The following is a 15,627-nucleotide window of genomic DNA, read 5'->3' as shown; positions in this document are numbered from 1 at the left end:
GGGGGGCATTTATTATTAAGGTGCTTGTCATCCAAAGCAACCATTGTGCATACTGAAGCCCTGCTTCCCAGGAAGTGTCTGGCCATTGCCTGCTGATAGAAAATAAATTTCCTTTGGATTTGCCTTGCTTCCGCATGTGGCCTTAGCTTTCTCCCCCCCACACACCCCCATTAAACTGCCTTAATCTTGACCAACAAGATTTTTCATCTTATTTTCTCCCCATCCTGCTGAGGAGGGGACTGATAGAGTGATTTGGTGGGCACTTGGCAGCCAGCCAGGGTCAACCCACCACAACCAGGTATGGCTGGGATGGAGTCAGCTTTCCAGCCTGTAACTTAGCAGCAGGTGTGGTGCTGTTAACCCATCTCAGGAGCAACAGGGAAGGGCTTTACAGGTACATCAGCAAAAAAATGAAGATTAGAAAAAGTGTAGGTCCACTACTGAATGGAAACGAGGAGTTGGCCACAAAGGGCAAAGCTGAAGTACTAAATGCCTTCTTTGCCTCTGTTTACCTGTGAGTCTGTCTTTCACCAATCCCAGGATCCCAGGTCCCCAAAAGCAGTGGGAAAGTAAGAGCAAGGAAGACTTACCCTTGGTGAAAGATGATCAGGTGAGGGAGTGTTTAAATAAATGAAATATAAACAAATCCACAGGCCCTCATGGGATGCACCTATGAGTGCTGAGGGAGCTGGCTGCTGCTGTTGTGAGAGCACTCTCAGTTATCTTTAAAAGATCAGTGTAACTGGGGGAGATTCCTGAGGACTAGAAGAAAGCAAATGCCACTCCTTTCTTTAAGAAGGGCAAAAAGGAGGATTGAGAGAATGATATGTCAGTTAGCCTCACCTGGGAAGGTGATTGAGCCTGGAAATGATTTCCAAGGATTTCCAAAGGTGATTGATTAGGGCACAAGAGCATTTGTTATATGAGGAGAGGATGAGAGAACAAGGACTGTTTAGCCTGGGGAAGAGAAGGCTTAGGGGTATCTTATCAGTGTGTGTCAGCTGATGGGAAGGAATAAAGGAGACAGAGCCAGGTTCTTCTCAGTGGTGTCCTGTGACAAGACAGGGGGCCATGGGCACAAACTGAAATACAGGAAATGCCACTTAAACATAAGACAAAACTTTCACCGTGAGGATGATCAAACTGGAACAGATTGTTCAGAGAAGCCTTGGAGATACTGAAAACCTGATGAAGCAGTTCTGGGCAACCTGCTGTAGCTTTGAGCAGAGGATTGGACTAGACAGTCTCCAGAGGTTCCTTCCAGCCTCCACTATTTTGTGATTCTGTGAATAATAGTCCTTTGTGCTCAGTGCTGAGAGCTATCACAGTCTTTGTGAACAAAAACCAAAAATGGCAGATACACATTGGAACTTTTAGCTTTTTCATTTCAGATGTTTTAAAATGGGAAATAATTTGTATATATTAATACATTACTGAGGACTTCTGTGTTATTACTTTTTCAGAAATATTTCTGGAAATTTGCAGGACTAATTTTTCCTCTCAGTGGCATACGTTTTGCAAAGCCCTGTTAAATGTTACTACCGATTATTCAGACATTCTGAAGTTGTCGAGCTGGAGAGGTTATTATTCTTTGTCTGTCCATAACAATAGAATTATGGAAACTGCCTCTCTTTCATCCATAGTTTATTAGTCCAGCTGGAATGCAGACTCTGGAATTTTTCATTGAATTTTACATCAGATTAAATAGATGCCGAAAATCTGTTTCAAATCAGTGTACTCCTGTGTCGAAAGTTACACAAGAAAACTTCCTCTTTCTATTTAGGTGTTCTAGACTAATACAGAATGTCTTGACATTTTCATCTATATTAGCTTTATTTGAAAAGATACATTTTAATTCTTGCCAGTGGAAAACACCCTTGCAATGAATACTGTCCTGAAACTGCTTCTGCAGTACCTTTCGGTATGATTTAATAACAGCATAACACTAATCACATTAATTAAACTCTCATGAACCTGCCATTAAGTTAAAAAAAACCCCAAATACTCAGATGCTCAGTATAATTTGTATGAAAGACTGTTAACTGAAAAAAATGAAGCCATTACTGAATAACTTGTCAAACACGTTACACAAATTAAAAAAAAAAAAAAATCTTCCTTAATGTGTAAGGATGGCCCACTACAGCCTGTTGGCCATCAGAGTAATTCAACCAGCCTGTGTCCTGGTGTCTGTTCTCTTCCCGCATAGCCTTCTGCCATGACAGAGTGTGGATCAGGACCTATGTAAGTGCTCCATTGTCACATAACTGGATCAGTTGGAAATCACTGTCCAAGGGAACTCGGGTGTTGTCCATCATATGATAGTTTTCAGAGAAGCACAAAAATATCAGGACACAATGGGGCTGCATGAGTGTTTCATCATGTCCAAAAGTCTATCTGTCATGAGTAGAGAGACAGGAATCAGTGCTATATTTTTGTTGCAAGGTGGATGCATTTTCTGCCTTGTTTCAGGGAAACCCTTTAGTACCTCCATGAAAGTTAGCCCACCCCATAATAAAAATTTGGAAGCAACTGCTTCAAAATGATTTTTGCTGAATATATGTTCATAAGCTGTCATGATGTGTTCTGCCTTAAAAATAATTATGTATTCTGCCTTATCTTTTGTTGTGTTTGTAAATTGAAGGCTAACTAATTCTTTTCATAAACTTGCATAATGCTTCAAGACAATTGCAAAAGTGGTTTTGAAAATTAATGGGTTGTTGCTCTTTTATCTAAAATATTAGCAATCTCAGCTTTAACAAAAGGACAATGTTTTTTTTCACCAAGGAAAATCAATGAAGCAGAAATATAGGGTCATTCTTTTTTGTATTTTCAACAATGAAAAATTTGTGTAATAAACAGTGAGAGGCTGATATCTAAAATAACAGCTAGAATTGGTACATCAAAAGGCCCATGAAGGTTTCTAAAACCCACCGCCACCACCAAAATTGAATTTTGAATCAAATTAAGAACTAGTGGAGGTATATGAGTTTATTTTCATTATATTTGTTGCATTTCTGAGGGGGCAATTTTCAGAACATATTGGAGTTTGAAAAAGCTTGAGTTTAGAAAGGTAATGAAGAAAAGCTCTGGGGCAGCTTAGGTGAGACTGTATGAAGTCTTTCATTGTACGGAGATAGTAAAGAGTACAGAAGTGAAAAAGAGAAAATGATCAAAGTCTCAAAATACACCTAATTTAATATTGGTAGCATATTATAGTATTTAATGTTAAAGATTAGAACCTATCTTCAGTTTCTTATGATTAGGAAAAGCACTCAGTACTTCAGCAGTGCTTCATCTTATTTCCCAAGCAGGTCATGAGGATATTTTTAAAGCTGATGTGAGTTATATACATAATGGATTTTAAGGGAATGTAATAGAACGTTTAATGTATAAGCTGATATTGGTGTTCATGTTTAATTTTCCTATAAAAATGACAGATGGCTTGTTTTAACAAATTCATAGGAGAAAGCATTAAAAAGAGTCATGAAATGAATATGCAATTCATAGGAGACTGTTATGTAAAGGGAAATATTGAGGAACTTGGAGGCCTTCTCTTTCAGTAAGTTTTTCATGAATGAAGACAGTGTATGTGAAAGAACAAAGCCTGCAAGTTGCAATGTCTTTGTTCTTCCTGTTTTGTGTAATTAAATACTCCAATAAGAAATCATTGACTAGCTTGTGCTGCTTTTACATTACATTTTATATATACTCAACAAACTGGTCTCAGAAAAACTGAAGGGAAACTGGCACTGTGATTTCAGGATGCGTGCAAAGACGAAATACAAAACACAAATTTTCTAAATACTGTACGATTCTTACACTTTGAATGGTAAGTAACTTTGTTGTATACCCTTTTAATAATGTGGGAGGCAAGACCTTATCCTTCATTTTTCTGTCAGTCATAAACCAAAGTATCTGTATTACTCTTTCACTTAGCTTTTCTCATATTTTTGCTTGGTATTTGAGTGCAGCATGAGCTTGAAATGAAAAACATGTGAAAGTTCTGACAAACTTAACAGTGCCTGGGAATGATTCTGGAGACAGACATCCTGTGTGTTCTGGAAAGCAAGATGCCATACAACAATTCAGAAGTTTATTTAATCTGAAAAAAAGTCAAAACTACTTGTTATTTTAAGAAGAGATACTTCAGAGAAAGTAAAATCTGATTTTATCTTTAATAAATTATTAGAAATTGAAATAGCAAAACATTTTTTCCCAAAGGCTAGGGTTTTCTTTTTGCATTTGTACCTTGTAAAATTTTCCAATAAAGGTTTAAAATCCCTAACTGGACTTCAGTGCAGCATCTTGTCAGATGTCAGGTTGGCAGTTTCAGAACACATGCTAAAATATATTTATGTAATAAGCTGCATGTGAATTAAGATTTGCAAAATGATATCATCTCTGGAAATTTGGAAATCCTGAATAAATTTGGATTTTCAGTGACTGTAATGGACTGAAAGTAAGTAATAAAAATGTCAATGTGAGAGCAGCAGTACCTCGCAAAGTCCGAGTTGCTCAGGATTTACACATAATATTATATTTATTCTGTATTTATTTTTTGTTTGTATTTAATTTTCTTCCAGGTTGAACTAGTCTTATCAAAGCAAAAGGTGTATCTATCAGCATGGTTTATAGTACCCAATACAATCTTGTTTTGCTGAGTATGCTACTGCTTTTTATATTGACACATTGTGGTGGGCTGACCCAGGCTGGAGGCCAGATGCCCCCCAAAACCGCTCTGTCACTGCCCTCCTCAGCTGGGCAGGGGAGAGAAAATATAACGAAAGGCTCCTGGGTCGAGATAAGGACAGGGAGAGATCACTCACCTGTTACTGTCGCGGGTAAAACAGACTCAACTCAGGGAAATTAATTTAATTTATTACCAATCAAATCAGAGTAGTGTAATGATAAATAAAAACTAAATCTTAAAACACTTTCCCCCCACCCCTCCCTTCTTCCCAGGCCCAACTTCACTTCCCATTTCTCTCCCTCCTCCCCTCCAGCGGCACAGGGGAACGGGGAATGGAGGTTGTGGTCAGTTCATCACACGGTGTCTCTGCTGCTCCTTCCTCCTCAGAAGGAGGACTCCTCACACTCTGCCCCTGCTCCAGTCTGGGGTCCCTCCCATGGGAGACAGTCCTCCACCAACTTCTCCAACATGAGTCCTTCCCATGGGCTGCAGTTCTTCATGAACTGCTCCAGCGTGGGTCCCCCATGGGGTCACAAGTCCTGCCAGCAAACCTGCTCCAGCGTGGGCTCCTCTTTCCACGGGGCCACAGGTCCTGCCAGGAGCTTGCTCCAGCATGGCCTTCATATGGGGTCACATCCTATTTTGGGTGCATCCATCTGCTCTGGTGTGGGATCCTCCATGGGCTGCAGGTGGATATCTGCTCCACCATCATCCTCCATGGGCTGCAGGGGGACAGCCTGCCTCACCTTCTCCACAGGCTGCAGCGAAACCTCTGCTCCTGCACCTGGAGCACCTCCTGCCCCTCCTTCTGCACTGATCTTGGTGTCTGCAGATTTCTTTCTCTCACATCTTCTCACTCTCTGGCTGCAATTGATCTTGGTGGTTTTTTTCCCCTTCTGAACTCTGTTACCCCAGAGATGCTACCATTGTGGCTGATGGGCTCAGCCTTGGCCAGTGGTGGGTCCATCTTGGAGCTGGCTGGCATTGGCTCTATCAGACACAGGGGAAGCTTCTAGCAGCTTCTCACAGAAGCCACCCCTGTAGCCCCCCCGCTACCAAAACCTTGCCACACAAACCCAATACACACATTAACACAAATACTAAAAGCAGTGATTCAGCTAAATGAATATTTTTCAGAAATTCTTGTACTTTTGAAGTAATTGAGTAGACAGAGTTGTCTCAGAAGAGTCGTGCCTTTATTGAACATCTCATGGACAATACTGAAAGTATCATTATGGTTTTAATCCAGTGTCAGAAAAGGGGAAATAGCTGAATTACTTCAAAGCTAACAAGGTCATATGAAGTATTACCAATTAAACAAATAATATGTTGTAGAACATAATAGTTTCCCTGAGTTTATTAACTGGACATCACATGTTCTTTTTTAGAATTCTAACCTGATTCATCAGAAGGTGTCTCCTCCTGTGGAGCAACAAGGATCTCCAATCTTATCATTCATTACTCTGGAACAATTCAATGCCATTCGCCTTGTGCAAAATGTCCATCAGTCACTTGCTGCTTTAAGTAAAGTCATCAGAGGTACTTCATTACTGAGTTCTGAAGTACAAAGGCTAGCAAGTGCTCTGCTAAATCAGAAGGTATGTAATTTCGTCATGAACTTACATTATAAACAATGAAAAAACCCAAGGAAACAACAAAATTCTGATACATATTTTCATGTCACTTTTTGCTCTAAGTTCTTTATTGATAGAGACTATAAAATGAAGTTCTTTTATTGAGAGTGACTTTAAAACAGAACCGTATTTTTTCTGGAATTAAAACCCAGAAAAATGTTCCTTCAAGTACTTGCAGAAGCTTCTGAGTATATTATGCTTTCATCAAGTTTTATCTTAAGGACAAATCCACTAAGATTAGCAGTTGTGGAATAGTATTTCCATTTCAAATACCAAATCATGCTAGATAAGTCAAATATATTAGCCAGTAAAACATGTAAATCTGTCCTTTTTCTTCATTTTTACAGTTTATTAAATTCAAGTTTCACTGTAGTTGTAATCACAATTTGCTCTCTGCATTTACTCATTATGGATTATTGCCATATCACACCGGAAAAGCTGTACCTATCACATCAACCTATTATCTCACCCTGTATTCTTGATATAGGAGAAAAGCAACTGAAAATTCTACATGTACTTTTGTACATGTTTTCTGTCATCAAACTGGGCGTGTTTATAAACTGGTATTATTCATGACTGCAGATGTACATGCTCTGTCATTAATATCTAGATAACTGAATTCCAAAGATAGTCAAACATTGACGTGAAACTCCGTGAGTTTGTTTCACCTGCAGCAACTGATAGATTGTGTTGATGCTAATGCACAGATACTGAGACTGGCCTTACAATGAACGATAATTCCTATTAATTTCTTGTTTATCTTCATGTGAGGAACAAGTACTGTTAAAAAGATTGTTATGCATTTATTGATCTATCAAATTTCTAACTAAAACAATAATTAAATTCTTTATCTTTTCAGATTCACAAGACAGCATTTGTTAGCAAAATAGCAGTACAATTAGAATAAATTAACATTTTCACGTTAGCAATCTCATTGCCTTTTTAAACACATTTTGACTGTGTGGTACAAACTGATGCTAAGTGCAAGTCATAGTGAATGTGAATGATACATGTAATGGCCATTTTTTAATACTTATAGTTACATTTCTTGATACTGAGCAAGAAAGTATGGCTTTCTTGTGTGCTTTAGTTGCGCGCTTAAATTGGAAGCAGCAGGAGCTGTGAAGCTGATCACTGTCACAAAAATGTAAAGATTCTATGCATTTGTATCTCTCTGAAACATCAGTTCAGTGCTTACTGCTATATTGAACTAAGTGTTTCTGGCATTTTATCTGCTTGCTTACCCACTTACCTTGACACAGATGACTTTATTGGATTGTGACCATAAAGCAATCTTTTCAGCAGCCCTCAAGAGAGGGTAATGCTACACTCTTGGCATGACAGCTAAACCTCAGCATATTTATCATCTTAAGTGATTTGTTTCATGTATTTTCTATACGCTGTTCTTGTTTAGTTTAGTGTGGTCACACATTATGTAACAAATGACTGTTTTTAAAAACTTAGATTTTAAAAGCACCAAGGTTGTAGTTCTTTTAAGATTATAGCACCTGAAGAAGCTGCTAGATTACAAATAGAAATGTGAAACCCAATAAATGCATGACTTCTAATGGTTTCAGCAATGTGCCTTCTTTATGCAAAATTGATCTTATTGTACATCTGAAATATGCTTCCATATTAACAATTAGCTAAGCTATTACTTTAAACTTAGAGTAATTTAGAGTCATATATTAGCAAAATTAGGTGAATGCTTTCTAAATGACAGATTGGTAAGCTGCCTGTAAATGCATATCTAGCAAAACAGTCTGCAAAAATGCAAGGATAATAGTTTCAAATACAAAAATTTTTCAAAATATCATAATTATGCAAAAAATCATGCAGTTAACTGTGCTTTATTACTTGTCTTTTATGTATTCCAGTTTATTAAATTCACCATTAATTAGTGTCCACAGATCCAGATATTTCCTGGTTTTTATCTATAAAATGTACACATGGAGTATTTACTTTGAAAGCACTTTTTCTTACCAAATTCTGTAATCAGATTTTGAAAATCTGTTCAGCACATATGCTTTTAGGTTGTGAACCTCCTTGAAAATGCAACTGTAAATGTTAAACAGTGTAAACTGTTTATTCTGCTCAACATCTTCAGTATTGTGCAATATTCCCCAGGTAATGATTTACATCAATTCTCTTTCACTTAAGTAGGAGAATCTTGCAGAGTGAATTTCAGTGTGCTTTATGGATTCCTGTGGAGTAGGTACGATTAATGTTTTTATCCTTCTTTTAAAAGGAGGAAGTCTAACAGAAGGATCATTTAAGCCTTTCTTTTTGAAGTCAATGAGAAATTTGTATGGGGAGGTCTAGCAGGATTTTATTCTCAGGTGTTTTTCTAGAAACACTTTAAGATGAGAAAATAATCATGTGGAGGAATTGTACCGGATTTACTTCACCGCAGAGCCACAACTGCATGTTCAAGTCTGAGGAGGCAGCAGCAAAGGAGTGGGAACCTGTGGCTGCAGATGAAAAGATGGCATTGTGACTTTCAGAGAAAGGATCAACTGAGGCCTCTTTGAAATATTTGTGGAACCCACTGATATTTCCTTATTGAATAGCAGAGGTTCTTGGACATTCTCCTTCAGCACTGTATCTCTGTGGGCCACATCATAAAGAATTAGCAGGAATATGACCTTCCTATTAGTGTTTGTATGCTTTGATCATTATATTACTTGTATTGCCTTTTTTCTTTGTGGATATATTTGCTTTCTAGATTATTTAATTTCATTCGAATTGCTAGCTTAAATTGTAATGATGATGGTTTTGAAATTGATACTTACAGTAAATATATTTTTATTTCAGTGTCCCCTCACATGGCAAAGCAAGTGGGAAGGTCCAGAAGATCCTTTACAATACCTTAGAAGTCTTGTAGCTCGAGCACTTGCTATACAGGTAATTTGAAGAAGTCATTTTACCTCAGTACACTGGTGTTCAGTGACACGGTGTATTATGTGAATTGCACTACAGTAGGCCTTTCCAAACTTAAATCCCAAAGAGTTTTAGAAAATGTGTGAAAAGGCATATAAAAATTTAAAGATAGATGAGAAATGTGAAGACAGCAGACTGAGAAATTTGTAAGTCAGTAACTTTAAATACAGTAATGTTGTTAGTTACTTCACAATAGATTTGCATCTTAGATGTTAGTCATTAGTCTTTCTGATGAAGTGTGGGGGAAAAAGGTAGATTTATTTACTCACATGGATCTTTACATCTAAGTCAAGACACACTCTTTAATCTGGTAGAGACACACGTAAAGAGATAAAGTGAAGCAATTCTAATGGAGGTAATGTAGAAATTAATAGAAGACTAGTCTTTGAAGCAAATAAAGGAAACATCTGCATTCTCCAGATTTACAAGGGGCTGTAATAGAACGTGCAGAGTCTGACAACAGCTCTGTCAATCTACAGTCTGACAGTGAAGAAGAAGTTAAGGTAATTCTATCTATACTTTCATTAACAGAAGAGGTATATATAAGATAATAGGCAGACAAATAAAAAAGTAATTTATCTAAATTAATTAGTATTTAAGGAAAGATTTCATCATGATGGATACATAGAGAGGAAACTGCAAGAACCTTCCAGAAAGGAAGTTGCCTTTAGGAGGGACAGGTCTTCTATTACTTCCAGGCAAGAAACAGAAAGCTACTGGGTTTGACCTTGATTAACACAGTCTTGTCCAGTAAGATATGAAGAAGTTTTCTGTAAACATTGGTATTGACTGTCAGATTCAGAAGGAAACTTTTTCTAAAGAAACTATCAAATGGATGTTTCCAAAGTATTAATAAGATTCTTGTTATACAAACCATTTCTTTTGGCTAATGTTTATTTTTTCTTTATTCTTTCATTCACAAAAAGGCTTAAATTATCACCAATAAAGTGTAAATATATATAGCAACAAGTGATAATGCATGTTCAGATGTTATATTCGTCATATAACTAGAGTTGAATTACTCCCTTCTGACTGATTATTATAGTCATTATTATTAAAAAAGCATCACTTCTGAGTCAGCAGTGTTCATAATCTTCAAGAATTCTCTGCAGTTGGTTACTTCTGCCTTTATTTGGTTGTGACCAAATTGCATGCAATTTTCCTTATATGAAGTTTTTTTAAATGGAAGCCTGAGATTACAGCTCAAGCTTCTGTGCGGAGTGCGCTTCCCATACAAAGTGGAGATAATGTAGCAGAGTGTAACAGGATGAGATTAGTGTTAACAGTAGTAGATGATTTTCAATCAAGCATGTTCAAAAAGTTTTTATTTCCATATATTACTCCAGTCAAATATTGACAAATGTTCTGCATTATATTACCATGATAGTAATTTTCCTTTTTCATTGTTCAAACTGCTGACAGCATTGTACATTTGGATTACTCATTTTTGTGTAAAGTTATTATGAAGAAATCATTTACACTTACATATTTAAATGCTTATTTACTGCAAGAGAGGGACAAATTATTAAGGCAGAGCTTTACAGTAGATATTTAACTGTCTCCATAAGCAGTAAATTGTGTTAATTTTCTTGTTAGTGACAACAGAAAGTAGTAACAGATGACCAGATACTGGTTATTATATTTTTATATTATTGTCTTGATGTCATATATGTAATACAGTTGTATTTGAAGCAATTCTTAATAATAAATTATCAGTCTGTTTTGCTTCTCAAGCTTCTAGTCAGATCACATCTGAAATACAATTTCTGGTTTTATTTTTGTATGTATTTTACCAGAAAATGTTGTTTATTTTTAATTATGCATGTCAGGTAAATAATCTTTTTCTTTAAATGTGATTCCAATTCATATTTATGCATATTACACCAAGATTTTGATTAGCATTGATTATTTTTAATTAACATTCCTTTTTTGTGACTTTTCATTATTGATTTTATAAATGTAATTTATCATTAGTTAATTATAAATTTAGTATTCAGAAATTCAGTAAAGGCTTCAGTAAAGATTTTCTCATAACTCTGAAAATTATCTTCAGATTTATATTTCAGTAAAGTCCATATTGCGGATTGGTTTAGTTTTATATGACCAACTCCATCATCATGCTTTTTTGATAGTTACTCATACCTTCCTCTATCTCATTCTCTATAAGACGTTAAATTCTACCTTCGCCACTTGAGACAGCTTTGATGTAGGTATTTAAGAGAAAAATAGGAGCCATTGAAACATCAAAGTTGTACTGAAAGATTGCATGTACTGAGGATGCAGTAAGTCTTTACTTAGGTTATTAGTTAAAGGCTGCCTAGTCAAGACGTTTGCTGCCGGTGCAGAAAATAATAAAAACAACTGCTTTGTTACAAACGTTTAATGGGGATAGGGAGGAACCCAAAATATAGGCCAGATGGTAGAATAATTACAGCAGAATTTGTAGAAGTGTGAAGATGTTCTGAGAGCATTACACAACAACAGACGGAAAAACAACAGGTGTTTCATTTTTTCAGGTCTGAATTCACTCAAAAGCAAAATAAAAAAAGGAAACTGCCTACTTAAAGTGTGAACAAATCAGTATACACAAAATGCAATAGAGCCATGTTTTGCTGTGTTTTATGTTGTGGTGATGGAGCTGATAGAAATACTTGATTTCTTCCCAGCTGGAAGTTCTGATATTTGGATGTTAGCTTTTACTTTAAATTAAAACAAAAATTCTGTGTATTGAACATTCTTCTAAGATGAAGAGTTCTGACTACTTCCAATTAGTAATGCTGACATTGAACTTCAAAATGTTGTGTTTCAGCTTGTCTGTCTACAGTGATTTATTTGCTATCAACGTTAAGATATGAAGCTTATGAATCAGCATGCATCTTTGTGTTGGTTGTAATTCTTGGTCCTTATAGTCCCAGAGTCCTTATGCTGGCATCTTAAACGTATTCTGTGGTTTCCCTCTCTCATGTTACATGACAATAGCTCAGCAATATTATACATCAGCGTATACAGAATTTAAGTCCATCCCAGTCTGTAGATAAGTATCTTCTCATGGCTAGGGATACTAGCAGAAGAGAGAGAGAAGACACCCAGAACTACCGCTTTTAAGAAGCAAAACAGCAGCCCAGGCAAATGTCAGATGAATATCAACATTGAAAAAATATTTGAGGTCAACAAATTGGAACTTACTTTTTGTTTCCACAAGAACTAAATAAAGAGCTTAATTTAACTTCCTAAAAAAACCCCCACCTCTTATTCCAACAAGACCTTACATTTTAAATGAAAATATTTATTTCATTCTTTTGGACTGAGGTGCTTTTAAGTCATCTGTAAAAACAGTTTTTTCTTTGGATGGCTGGTCAGACAGCTGCTAAAAGGCTTACAGCATACCCTGAAAATGAAGATTGTTTGACCTCAGAATCATAAACACTACTTTCAGAGTTCTAATCAAGGAAATATTTATGAATACTGAAAGTTTTTATTTTCATGTTATGATTCTTTTTTTGAAAATGTGTTTGCATCCATAAAGTACTCATACAAAAAAAATTATATTTCATATTTTATCAAGATACTTGTATGTATCTACCTGGGATGCTGTTATCTCTTGTCCCCTCCCATCCTCAGTGAAATCTAGGGTAGTAATATTTAATTTCAATACCAGTTTGACCCCTTGGTATAGGATTTTTACTCTTTTACTAATCTTTTACTATTTGAGGTAGAATGACTTTTTTTCTGGTTTGGAACCCTTACTCTATTTCAACAGTTAGGTCCCCAGAAAGGTAATTTGGACACCCAAGTTATTTGAGGTTTGAACTCTTGGACATTGCACTCTGGAGCTACTAGAAAACCTTCTGTGAACAGAAGATGCAGGATTCTTCCTTCACACCCAAGGCATCTAGGCAAAGAGGTTCAATTTTTATTCACTGATAGCAAGCAGAAAGTCTGCTTTTAGAAAGCCAAGGAAGTCAAGTCTTCCCACTTTTCACTGAGTTAAAGAACTCTGAGGACCAGCCTGTAAATCAGTCTTAATGCAACAGTAGATGTACATAAAATGTACATAAAATCTGAGAAACAGAGGCTGAGCATGAATCCCGAAATAAGCACTCACACATACTCTGTCCAGCCAACCAGCCACACACAGGCTAACAGGGAGAGGAGGACAGAACCCTTACAGGAGCTGCATAAACACAACCACCACCAATAGCCCTGTCCGACGCTGGTGGTTCACTGCTTGAGGAAAACATCCTTCACAAGTCTAGCTGATTTTTGGTCTCTCCACTGTCTTGCTTGCAGTCCCTGAGTCTGCAGTGTGCAGCTCCCAGACCTCTCGTCCTCTTGCTGACTGGTACTGCTAGAAGCTTGCTAGTGGATTCCCTTCCCCCACATAGAGAACACACTTGCACACAAAAATAACTAAAAATAGAGCTTAAGAGGAGGATAGGACAGACTGGTGATCGAGTGCAAGATTGGCCAGACTGACCAGCAGCCTCTCTACATGTGACCTGCCCTTTTATACCTCTGTTTTCCCATTCTTCTTCATCCCCCATCCACCTTTCCTCACCTTTGGTCCTTCCCCTAAATATCCTATAATAAATGTTTTACAAGCCCTGAAATGGCATGTTCAGACCCCAGATTCACCCACAGGGGCACTCCATAAGAAGTCCTATACCCCTTTAAGTAGTAATCCCACTTAGTTTGCATAGAATTTCAGAGGTTTTTTATGATAGCTTGCCTTTGCAAATTTTGCAGCAGGGGCAATAGCTTAATGGCTTGTCTTTTATTGTTTTAGGAGTAGCTGATTCAGATGGATTAGGTTGGCTGCCTTCCCCACCTTGTCATTGTTCCTCTCATCACTCTCTATTTGAACAGCTGTTATCTAGGTATCTGTACAGTACAGAATATTTCAGATTTAGTATTATCATATTAAAGCACAAAAATCCATACTGTGTTTTAAATCCACCCATTCCATTATTTTAATTCAAAGTTCAGAATGCTATGAAGAATCCACCTTATTCTGAAGAATTAGTGGGTTTTTTCCTTGCTTTTCTTGGCTTCTCCTCTTCAGCTGCCATGAATACCAAAACAAAAATAAAACTGCAACCTAACAGTATCTGCTAAGAAACTGAGCCTTAATTGGCTCCCACAGCTCTCATCACATTGCAGCATGATTCCACTTTGTTCAGAATTTATCAGCCAGGATATAACTTTCAAGACCTTTTACTTCAGTGATAAAAATTGGTAAAATTGCTTGGTAAAAACCTGGAAATTTGCAAGTACTACTATGAAAATTTAGATGCTTTTGTCTCTCATGTAATAGGCAAATTTGAAGCTCTGATAGATCCAACTGTCGTATCATGTCCCTTTTTAATCACTGTTTCAGTTAGATTATATTAAGTCATGGCCAGTATAGAGGGGTAATAATTTATAAAGGTACACCGTCCAAATGGGAGGTGAAAGGATTCCTTAAATTTTCTTTTTGTTTTGTGCACCAATTTAAGACTTTACTTTCCAAAGGTACTGAAATCACTATTTTTTGTAGTGAAATGATTCTTTTCCTGCAGAATACGGTGGGTTTTCACCCTAAATCTGCCAACTTTGCTGTTTTATATAGAAATATTTTTTGGTTGTTAATGAGCAAGGATTATCTCAAGTTTTGGGAAAACAATCTGCTTTTATGCATGGAAAAACAGTTTTTAAAAAGCAGCATTGGAAAAGGAAAGATATCTCTACTTACATTTTGTTTGATTTCATTGTGAGTTATTGAAGCTTAATCCCAATGAAGTTTAGATGCTCTGTTATATTCAGGCATCCACAACTTATGGGCTTTTCTGTAAAAGTCAGGCTTAAATGTTTTGAAAAGTAATCTATTTCAATAGAATTCAACTCCTGTTGATTAAACTCTCAGAATTCTGAGCATGTTTTGTGAGAATGGCTATTCTTTTTTAATTTTTAAAATCTGCCTTGTAAGCAGATGTTTGAGCAGCATCCTTTATCATACCACTAACCAATTGTTCAGCTCTCTTGATTGTAGAATATTGATTGCAGAAGATGATCACTCATAAAAAAGATATTAATAAGTGTTGCATAAAAAAGAAGAAAAACCCAGGTCATTGTCTGTATGCACTTCCTGAGAAATTACCTTATTTTAAAGAAAATTATCTTCTTTTCTCACTTTGCTTTAAATTTAAAAGCACGAGATTTAATGTTCTGTATTTCTTCTATGAATGCAAGTTAGTATTTATATACTCCATAACTTACAAGAAGCTGTACCATGTATTATATAAGATTTAAAGCTGTAGTTGATATACTTTATTTAACCTAACAAAATAATCACCATTCGTTGTTTTTTCTCCTTAAGCTACAAGA

The 15,627-nt window shown here is 36.5% G+C and overlaps 1 protein-coding gene across 4 annotated transcripts in view; it reads left to right on the top strand.

Moving 5' to 3' along the window:
- DYNC2H1 (dynein cytoplasmic 2 heavy chain 1) overlaps positions 1-15,627 on the top strand; it is a 174,795-nt gene that overhangs the window by 137,006 nt on the left and 22,162 nt on the right. For 3 of the 4 annotated variants that reach the window (XM_054849169.1, XM_054849177.1, XM_054849197.1), the window contains 2 exons: positions 6,079-6,288; positions 9,139-9,228. In XM_054849169.1, coding sequence (XP_054705144.1) covers positions 6,079-6,288; positions 9,139-9,228 — 300 coding nt within the window. Of the gene's footprint in view, positions 1-6,078; positions 6,289-8,675; positions 9,058-9,138; positions 9,229-15,627 lie in introns of those variants that run through there. The other variant, XM_054849188.1, reaches the window with a different exon arrangement.

This window comes from Grus americana, chromosome 1 (assembly GCF_028858705.1).
Source record: "Grus americana isolate bGruAme1 chromosome 1, bGruAme1.mat, whole genome shotgun sequence".
In the NCBI taxonomy this organism is placed as follows: domain Eukaryota; kingdom Metazoa; phylum Chordata; class Aves; order Gruiformes; family Gruidae; genus Grus; species Grus americana.
This window is presented reverse-complemented; position numbering and strand designations above follow the sequence as displayed.